Source organism: Topomyia yanbarensis, chromosome 3, assembly GCF_030247195.1.
Source record: "Topomyia yanbarensis strain Yona2022 chromosome 3, ASM3024719v1, whole genome shotgun sequence".
NCBI classification, from domain to species: Eukaryota; Metazoa; Arthropoda; class Insecta; order Diptera; family Culicidae; genus Topomyia; species Topomyia yanbarensis.
Genome location: NC_080672.1, coordinates 181,530,890 through 181,541,826, shown reverse-complemented (window position 1 = coordinate 181,541,826; position 10,937 = coordinate 181,530,890). Strand labels below are relative to the sequence as shown.

Below are 10,937 nucleotides of genomic sequence, written 5' to 3'. Positions count from 1 at the left end.
TCGTGTTGTGGGGAAAACCTTTCGATGGTGACCTCCATCTTTTCCGGGCACCTTTCAGGTGGTGCAGCTGAGCCTTTTATCTTTGTTATGCCAACTTTGTAGGTCTCTCCTAAGGAAATTCGCGTTGGCTTTGTGGTAAGGCTTTCTTGTACAGCTTGACTGCTTTGTTGAGAGCGATTCTTGCAGCTCACTTCCCTTGAGCTTTCTGACTTCTGTTTTAATTTTAAATATATTTGACACGGCTCAATGCGTTAGCACAACTGAGCCGTGGAGCGCACCTTGGGGGTCATTTGGTCCGTCTTCTCTCGCGTTTTCGTTTACGTTCATGTCATCATCGGTACTGCATTCATCTTGCTCATCGTCGGATGTTCTTATTTGTTGTTTGTGCTTACGGGTCGCTATTGTAAATTCTTCTTCATCGGTATTAGATTCCTTATTGGTGGTGTTGGTTGTTGGTTTGGAAACATTTGCTGTAATCGTTGTTACTTCGATGTTGGTAATGGCAGTTGGTTTAGTGGTACTGGGGCCGATCGTTGTTGAGCTGGTGTTTGTGAATGTCCGGTCTGCAGTCGTTGGTTTACGAACTGGTTGTGGTTTAACATACGATGATTGTATACCGGCTTTGGTCGTATCAGGTGGAATTTCTTTAGCAGTCTCTGCGCAAGGTTTCCCGTGGTGTAGCGGATGATCACAATATTGACAGGTAGGAATCTGTCCTGGGTGCGTGACTAGTGTTCGTTGAGAATATTCAACACCATGAGGTGATTTGCATGTGAAAGTCAAGTAAGAGGGAATAGGTTTTGTCGGACGCATTCTCACCACACGAACTCCGTTGCGGAGTCTTGGGAAGAAGTTCCTCCAACTATCTTCCTTAACACTATTCACCTCTCCGTTTTCTTAACAGGATTTGTGTGATAGCGAAGGAACTAGTACATGGTGCCAGGTCATGTCAACATTTATATACGTTGGGATACTGTATAAATGTCATTACATTCGATGACGTGTTTCATGTTGTTCTGGGAAGCGAATTATTCTGCTTGACTAATATTTTTTAACATATTCAGTACCGCATGACGTAAATGGTGGAATTGCACCGCAAAAGTACCGCAAGCTACGTTGAACTTCAAGTTCACCTTCAACATTTGCTCCCCTTCATGAATTGATAGTCAACAGCAACACAGTTTGCCCGCATCGTGATATACTTTTGCTTGACATTGTCACTCATTGTTTGTTCACGTATCACACACTAGGCAGAAGGAATCAATTTTTGCCAAGCGTCGCGCGGGTAAATTTGATTACTTGCCCTGCTATTGCAGCGGAGCGATTTCTAGCTTCTGAACTGAGCGAGGTGAGAAACCGAAGTGATCTCCGACTTCTTCTCCAAGCTCGGAGGCAACTTATACGTAGATCGATAATCGTCGTATTGCACCCGGCGACAGTTTCTCAGTTTCCCATCCCTTGATATGGTCGCATTACACGCCTTTGTTGGTAGTGCCGTGAACTCGTTCGCATTTAGGTTGAAGAGGATACCCTCAAATTCAAGTTCTTCGACGGACACGTTCCTGTGAAAAATCGCTGTTTTCCATCTTCACTCGTTTATTTATCTCCTACATATTCATATTCATGTGTAGTTCATAGTCCTGTTATCAATTCTGTACCAAATCGCTTGGTGGTCGCTGTGGATATATCCTCGCACACTTTTCAGTCCATCTTTCCGGTTACTCCAAGGCTACAAAAATTGACATCGATAATGGATTCCCGGTTCTTCCTGCGGTAAGTGCCGATGATACCATTATTTGTAAGATCTATATTTAGCTTTGCTAGAGCATTCTTGATCGCTGATGGCCAGACAAAGTTTTTTTGATTCCAGCGTCTATCTCGAAAATTTCGCATGTTTCTGGTTCTTGGAATATTTCAGAATTAATGTCTCTTCGGCTTCTTGGAAAACGGCTTATTCAATTTTCACAAGCGTAGCCTTAAATGGAAGGTTTGGTAGCAGATTCATAAGAATCGCACATATGGCTGCGGAAATACGGTATGAATACTAAGATCCCATATGAAATCTTTAAATGTCAAAAACCTTTCGGTAAAGCTCATGTATATTGAATATTGAATCACATATAAATCTCCAGGAGTCTGATTTGAATTCAGATTGTTTTCTTATCGAAATTATTTTCGAATGCAACGATCGATTATGTCTCTATCGACTGTTGCGTTTAAAATGGAATCGATTCAGAAGTCGGTCTGTATTAGCCTTTCCATGAGATGTTTGTTTGATAATACACAGATGGGTCCTTCCTTCCGCGACCAGCAAACGTTTCACTTGACGTTGGACTGGATCGATGATCTCATTTAAACTTCACATTTACCCGAGAATGGTCAAAATAAAAATTATCATGGGATGGTAATTTTTAAAACTACCATAATAGTTTTCAGTTACGTAAAGCAAAATCTGGAAGCAAACAATGTTCTATAAAACGTGACAATTTTTTGAATTTTGGTTATTTTAAAAAAATTATTTGCCCCCTGATTTTTTTCAGCGATTTTGAAGGGGGGGGGGGGATCTGACAAAATTTTTAAAAAATATTTGTAATGGCCTAAGTGCTTTTTTCACTCGAAATTTCAAAAATTGAATGGTTACTCACTAGTTGAGTTAATTTTACTCAAATAAAAACTCATTTTTTGACATATTGCTCCCATTTTTTAAATTGAGTGTTGTGTACTCAAATTTTGAGTAGTTTTGAATGAGCGTGTAGGAACAAATGCAATTTGCGAATGCGATTTAAAGGCAATTTCAATACTTAGACAAATTTTCTGGCGGCTGAAATGGACTTGGTTGTTTTTTGCGTTTTTCAAACATGCACGCAGAAAAATGTATTGTAGATATAACAATATTCTGGTTCAAACTCAATAATAATTATTATTATCTCAGGGCTAAACATATTCAATAATTGATTTAATTCAGATTATTGTTATTTTTACAATAAATTCTGGTTTTGACGTTTCTAGATTTAAACCACATTGTCGATTGAATCAACAATAAAATTGTTGAAACAATTGACATTGTGTTATTGATCGAATGATGTAAGCACGATTAGTTCAACAATATTCTGATTTTGAAGCAACAAATAATGTGGTAAACAATTCCTATTTAAATGTTTATCTATTTTCAATAAATGTTTTATTATATTTTTTATTGAATTTTTATTTATAATAAATTGTGCTTACAGGTTCATTTGTCAGACAAGTTTCATCATTTCCGATTTGTTCTGAAAGATAGAAAGATAATATGACTCAATATATTTAAATTATTTTAATATTTGCACTTACCCAGAGAGTATCCTTTACTTCAGTATATAATTGTAGCACTACCCCGGAACTGTCCTGTATGTTGCAACTGGGTTGGGAAGTCTGTGAAAGCAGAAATTTATCATTTAGTAAAGAAATAATTATGAAACCGCGGTTTTGCTTTGGTTTTCTTACTTACATGTATGAATAAAAATACCTACGGTGCGCAGAATACACACAAAAATATACAATACACGTTGATTTGCTACTATGCAAGACCAAGATAAAACAAAATTTGGTTGAAGTAAAAATAATATTGTTAGTTCAACAATAAAACAATGTATACTTAACAATAAATGAGTTTTGAATTAATAATAGAGTGAAGATTTAAATCAAAAATGAATATTGTTGGTTTAAGCATTTGAAATTTCGCTGCGTGTGGCTGTTCATGTTTGGCTAAAGTTTAAAATTGTTTTTTTTAAACACTTGGCGTGTTCCCGCTTGTATTTTGTTTGTTTAGTGCACTTAATTTAGCCAACGAATGTGGGAAATTGTGGAATCTTGTGTAAGTATAGTGGAACAAGATCTCTGATGGGGGTGGGCGTAGCGTAGTTGGTAAATCGAATGCCTTGTACGCAGCGCACTTGGGTTCGAGTCCCGACCCCGCACATAGGGTTAGAAATTTTTCATAAGAGAATTTTCTAACCCGAAGAGGCGAATGACCTTAAGGTTAAAACCTCTACAATCGAAATAAAAAAAAGAATCTCTGATCTAAAGTCTAAATGAAAGTCAGATTGTGGTAAGTTTTGGTGTGCAATACGAATTTCACAATCGATTCTTCCTATAGTCTGGTGGTGATTACCTAGTGTACCGATAAATTTATGTGAGTAGATAGTGAATCCGAAAATAATTATTATTTTTTAATTTTCATATCAGGCAATTAAGGGCGATTAAATGGCGCGTTCTCTGGGCGATTTGGGGGCGATTTAAGGGCGGGTAGAGCGGCAAAAAAGTTACGGCGGCAAATCGCCCAAATGTTGCATTTAAAATAGCCCCCTAATTGCCAGCAAATTGCTGGCAAATTGTAGGGCAATTAGCGCATCTGAGTTGGCAAATAGCCCCCCGCTAGCCAGCAACTTGCCTTTTTTGACTGGGCTTCGTCGATAACACAACAGTTCGCAAAAACCAAGGTGTATCGACGTTGTAGCAGCTATGCTAGAACGAAAAAACTTTCTTAACATGTTAAAGATCGTTTTTGCAGTTTTTTGTTATCCTATGTATGTACTATCTAACAAAACTATCCGTTACAAGCAAAAAAGTAACAGAATACATGCATTTTTCATGAGTTCTAAATATTATTTTGATGCATACTACAATTACATACGCAGCTGAGGAAATTGCACACCTTCTGTAATATCAACATACTTATCGAGAAAACTGCCCAGATTCAAACATGGCGGAGCGATCTGTCGCAGTTTTACAGTAGTGATCGCTTCATTTCAAAACAATCGTTATTTTGTATGGGACACTTTTCGAATGCCTCTGTCATGTCGATTCGGTGGCTATAGTCGGCCAAATGTACCTAGAATTGCATGCTCCAAAAGTAATCAATGGGGTTTGCATCTATAGCAACCGGAATTAGCAATTGCGCCACTGTTGCCTCATGCGGAGCAAGCGGTTTTAAATGCAAAAATTAGCTCCAAACCAATTATAATATTTTTTCTATCGAAAGGGAATCGAAAGCTTTCATTTTACATATAATCATCACCCTTTCCATCTTTTTTAATGCGTTTAAATTTAAGCACAATGCGTAAATATTAAAAAAATGCTGTGAATTTTGGTACTTCCTGCGGAACAGTTTTCTGGGTTATGGTTCTTTCTGGGTGAAACTTTTCTGGGCTTTGGTACTTTCTGGGAATCAGTTTTCTGGGAATTAGTGCTTTCTGGAATATGTGTTTCTGGGGAAAAAGCTTCGGTATTTTTTCTTCTGGGGAATGGTTTTCGGGGGAAAGTTATACAATCGTTTTTTTTCTCGTTTCCCTCAAATTTCCAACCTTTAACTGAAATGTCATTTTATATAACACGGTTTTTTGCGCGCCATTTTTGAATTTACGCGGCTTCCATTTACGCTGATTTTTGAATTTACGCGGATTTTTTGAATTTGAGCATCCATCCACAAGTCTAAGCTCTATAAATCACTGAATTTCCTGTTTCAGGCAATTTTATCAAAAGTAATCATGTCCGCCTTGGCGCTTCTCGACGTGGAAACAGTTGGACATCTACTCTTGGAACTCTCGTGTGTATGGCTTTGCGCGACTCAAAAAAGATGGGTGGGTAATGTCTAGGACATAACCGGAGTGTCGTGACTACTCGTTTGATTTGTAATTCAAATCGAATGATACTCAATGAAACATGTGGGAATGTTTCAAGTTATTCTTTTAATAATTATGGTGGTTCTGAAAAGAACCTTTGTTGTTGGCGTCTGCGTTGATAGGGGATGCGCTGGTTTCTAAGCTCGTTGAGACATTCATTCATGAAATGAACAAATTTCATATTTTCTTGCTTTGAAATATCAATGTAAAAATCTCTCGAAACGACCATCGGAATCTTTTTCCTAACGTACAGAAATGAACACGCTTAGCGAAAAACTAGGGTAATGTCCGGGACATAACCACGATGATCATATTCTTAAAATTCTGCTTGTATCTCTTTCAAATGGCTAAATTTTACGCATTAAGTTCGATTCACCGGGCTCAGCGAAATTTTCCTGGGGATCCCGTTCGTTAGTATATCCAGCAAAACAATTTTATTACCGAGTTCTCCGCATTGAATACAGGTCAATAATTTCATATAATGATTTCAACAAGCAGACAATGTACATGTATGACAGGTGGGAGTGTTCTGAAGTGTTTTAGTGGAGGTAACAACATAAAATCATGTATTGGACATTTTACAATGATTCTCCTTAACCCTGCAAAACTACGGGGTTGGCAGCAGAGGGTTAAGTTGTTTGGAAGAAATGACAGTTAATATATGATAACTAAAAATATAAAATTGTTCTATAAATTGCAAAGTTATTGCCGCGTTGACCTGAAAATTTGTCATTTCATTCATATAGAAACAATCATTGAAATTATGTCCCCTGTTATATGACACCCCTGTTATATCATATACATTACCAACCCATCTTTTTCCATTTTTCATTCGTCCTAATAAGGACGGTTTGTAGATAACTATGTTGATACAAGACGAGAATCTTTTGAAACAATTCAAACCTTGCCGACGATTGTTTTTACTGCGTACACACATATGATCATTCCCTATTCCTATTTATAAACTTTTGATGCAGATGAAAGGCCCTCCTTTTGTGCGATAAATGAAAATATTTTCATTATTCGTTTTGGTGTAGCTTTCACTTAGCGGTAGAGTTGCCACATTCACTGATTTTCTTGGAAGGATTTGCAAAAACCTTCGGATTTGTAGATTAGAAAAACATTTTCTTATGATTCACTGGTAAAAGTACAGAATTAACAAGCGCAAACTTAATACTAGTTAACAAAAGAAACTTTCTAATTAAATTCTTTTTCCATTTTGCATTCGTCCTAATAAGGACAGCCCAAGTAACAATTGAAGTTTTATAGCATGCTACAAGTGCAATCTATGTTTTATGAGTGGCTATAAAACTACCGTAAAACCTAAATTGTTACTAGGGAGCCTATGTTGATACAAGACGAGAATATTGAAACAATTCAAACCTTGCCGACGATTTTTTTTACTGCGTAAACACATATGATCTTTCCCCTTTCGCAGCTTACACCGAATGAGCACGCTTTGCATCAAGGCGTTCCTATTTATTGACTTTTCAATGCAGATGGAAGGCCATCCTTTTGTGCGATAAATGAAAATATTTTCATCATTCGTTTTGGTGTAGCTTTCGCTTAGTGGCAGAGTTGCCACATTCACTGATTTTCTTGGAAGGATTTGCAAAATCCTTCGGGTTTGTAGATTAGAAAAACATTTTATTATGATTCACTGGTAAAAGTACAGAATAACCAAGCGCAAACTTAATACTAGTTAATAAAAGAAACTTTCTAATTAAATTCTTTTTCTATTTTGCATTCGTCCTAATAAGGACAGTTTGTAGATAACTATGTTGATACGAGACGAGAATCTTTCGAAGCAATTTAAACGTTGCCGACGATTGTTTTTACTGCGTACATACATATGATCTTTCGCAGCTGACACCGAATGAGCATGCTTTGCATCAAGGCGTTCCTATTTATTGACTTTTCAATGCAGATGGAAGGCCATCCTTTTGTGCGATAAATGAAAATATTTTCATCATTCGTTTTGGTGTAGCTTTCGCTTAGTGGCAGAGTTATTCACTGATTTTCTTGGAAGGATTAATTATACAAATTAATAAAAGGAACTTCCTAATAAAATTCTTTTTCCATTATATGTTCATCCTAAGGACGATTTGCATACAGCTATGACACAAATGCATCTACAATTAACAGCGCTAACGGAAAATAAACACCACTAATCCTTTACAAGTATTTTGTTAGTCCTGAAAAGGACTGTTGGCAAGATTAGAGACGCGTGAATTTATTTATCTTCTTCGGGCAGCTTTCGTGGCTGGTTTGGCGGCCTTCTTTGGCTTGTTCCCTGCAGCCTTCGATGTTTTGATGGCGTTTTTAGTGGCAGTTACTACCGCCTTTTCAGTGACTGCGTTTCTTAGCCTTTGGCTTTTTGGCCTTCTCACCGCCATCACCTCCACCAATGTTTTTCTTCTCTCCGGTGGTAGCCGATTTGATTGGTCGTCCGATGCAGCTTCTCACGACCACGCACGTCTGTTATGCACTGCGTCTTACACACGTCTTGCTTTGAGAAAAGTTGCGACACCCCTATTTATAGGTTTTAACATTAATGTTGATTCTCATTTAAAGTAGTTTTTGAACTATTTAAACAAATTTTATATAGCAAACAACGTATCGGTAGCAAGCGTTGAACGTTTTCCTTCCGATTTATGAAACAAGATTGGCAATCCATTTAGTAGAAGGAAAGTTATTAAGGTTCAAAATATACGTAACGCTTTCGCTAATATGCACTACTATCGCTTTCTCGCTCGTTCTCGTGGCGTGCATGAGCCTTTCCTTTCCGTCCGGCTTCTAATGGCTTAACCAAAACTATTGCGCATTTTGCACCTAACACGACTCCTGCGTTGAAAATATTTGCACAGTGCATTCCCCTCACAACACATACACATATGCGTTCCGTTTTCTCGTACCCTATCTGACAGTTCTTTTTGTTTTGTGTTTGCAATTTGCTGCTGCTAGATTAGGTACATATTTTTCAAAATTTCATAACAAGAGACTAAAATATGTGATATTATGTTTTTACAGAACCGTTTTCAGTCTCGGCAAATACGGATTAAAACAACAATGAATACGGACGATTCACTACCCCCGGATTCGGATCCGGAAATTGAAGAGTGTTTAAATCGAATCAACTATTCTCGGGAGGATCTTTTGGTTGACGATGACTCTCTTGGTGCTGTATTGTCAACTGAAATGATTGAATACAGTTTAAGCTTGTCCGACACCGGGATGGATATCAGCAAAGCAGAAAACGTTGATCATCAACAAAGTGAAAGCAGATTTTCTCAGAACAAATTGCCAGAAGGATTGCTTGGTTGCTGGTTGCTGATTGCGGTACGGGATTTTAAGGGTCATAGTTCCGGCAAGGAAGTTGGTAAATGGGGAGTCTCCGGAAATACTGCCGAGCAATTCACTCATAGTTGTTGGCTGCTGGCGAAAAATTTTTTGAAACGAGAAGTGATTTTTACGTGCGATGAAAGAGGAGTGGCAATGCCTGTTTGGAGCTCCAAGCCGATTCCGGAAGAGGGCGATTTTATCCGTTTTGCGTTGTTTAATGATAAAACCAACCATAGATGTTACACGGTAGATAAAGTCACCCCTACACTTTTACAGAATTGGAGAAACAAAGAAATCCATCTATTACTGCATGTTTATTCACTTTCTGTCAACAACAAGAGCGTTTTCAAGACAGTGCGCGAAGTTTTGTTGGAGCCGGAGGAACGTGACAAGGCTGGGGCTGCTTCGAACCAATCAGTTGCGGTTCTTGCGCAAAAATTGCGAGATATCCATGGTGATAAATGGGAAGCAAAGGACATTGCGTGGATGATGTGGGCTAATGCCATTTATACTTCAGAGTTTCACTGCCAAGAAAGGTTGCTACACGATGCTCCCCCCGCACATTTGGTGAAATTATTTTCGGTTAAAGAACAGCCTCGTTTGAAAGCAATTCGTCGAGGTTTTGCTGTTGCCCATAGTGTAAATGCTGGGTATCATGACGATGTAGAATCACTTCGTGAAGCCTTTGAGGACATGCAACTAACTGCTCAAAACATGATTGTCAAAATGCAATCAGTGAAACGGCACCTAGAGGCCCTTGAGCAACGAGACCGAATCGGCGACACGTTCATTTCAGCAGCGGAAGAAGCAAGTGGAGGAAACAGACTTTGGAGCATTTTTAGCCAGTCGCGTAGAGGAGATGGATGATGTCGATCATCAATGATGATTTTGCTCATAACAAAAAAACAATTTTCCTTTTAAAATGTTTCTTTTTAATTACCAATGTTCTATTTAATAAGAAAACATGTATAATTTTTAAAAAACGATGTTTATATTTAAAAAAATAAACTTTTTACTTTCGCTTCTCTGAATTGTCTTCAAACCCAAGGCCAGTGAGATTTTCTTCTAGGGCAATTGTTGGGTCAAATCTTCCACCTCTTACATAACCGCATTTGCGAAACAGATTGTTCATTGGGTGATTAGAAAACGTATCCAACGCCTTTGCAACCACTAATTGAATGTCCTTCTCGCGAGTCTCTTGGTAGATTTTTTTCAAGTGCCTTTTGGTTAATCCGAATACGATCTCTATTGGATTGAAGAAAGGACAGTATGCAGGTAGAAAAATTACATAAATACCCAATGCGCGCAAATAGGAAATTATTGCAGAATCACAATGAATGCGAGCTCCATCAAGAATCCATACGGAGCAATAACCCGGGTAACATTGTACATTATCTGAATTGAGAGCAAACAGTCTGCAACAAGCGAAAAATTTTGTCCTATTAAACGTCCCTTCGGTACAGAAAACCTCCTGCATGCCTTCCTGGCTTATGAAGCATAGCAATGAAGCTCTTGGTCGTCTTACAAATTCGCCTCTACATATCAACCGTTTCCCCCGCACAGCGTATCCTCTTGTGCGTAGCATAGATCTGGAATCGAAGCTTACCTCATCCAAAAAAACTAAGTTATGGTAATCTCACTTGATTTGATGCAATTCCTCACAAAACCTTACGATATCTTCCGTTCTGATCTGTATAGCTCTTCGTTCCAGCGCTTTCCAGGTTAATCCTTCGTTGTGCAGTATACGACAAATCGAGGACGCCGAAATTGTGATGTTAAATTGGCGAGCAAACAGTTCTTTTGATTCATCTAAGTATAACGTTGGTTTAGCAAGAAATAATTCCACCAACCACTCTCGTTTATCTGCTCCAAATTTTTTTACATCCCGATAATATTCTTTCCTCGAAAAATACCCGTTTCTTTGGTAAGTTTGGA

The 10,937-nt window shown here is 38.1% G+C and overlaps 1 protein-coding gene across 1 annotated transcript; it reads left to right on the top strand.

The window, feature by feature from the left end:
• The first annotated feature begins 8,554 nt into the window (after window positions 1-8,554).
• LOC131690611 (uncharacterized) lies at window positions 8,555-10,027 on the top strand. The gene is made up of 2 exons (XM_058976514.1): window positions 8,555-8,629; window positions 8,691-10,027. Exon 2 carries the CDS (start codon window positions 8,730-8,732, stop codon window positions 9,867-9,869), a length of 1,140 nt encoding a protein of 379 aa, XP_058832497.1. The 5' UTR covers window positions 8,555-8,629; window positions 8,691-8,729; the 3' UTR covers window positions 9,870-10,027.
• The last annotated feature ends 910 nt before the right edge of the window (window positions 10,028-10,937 follow it).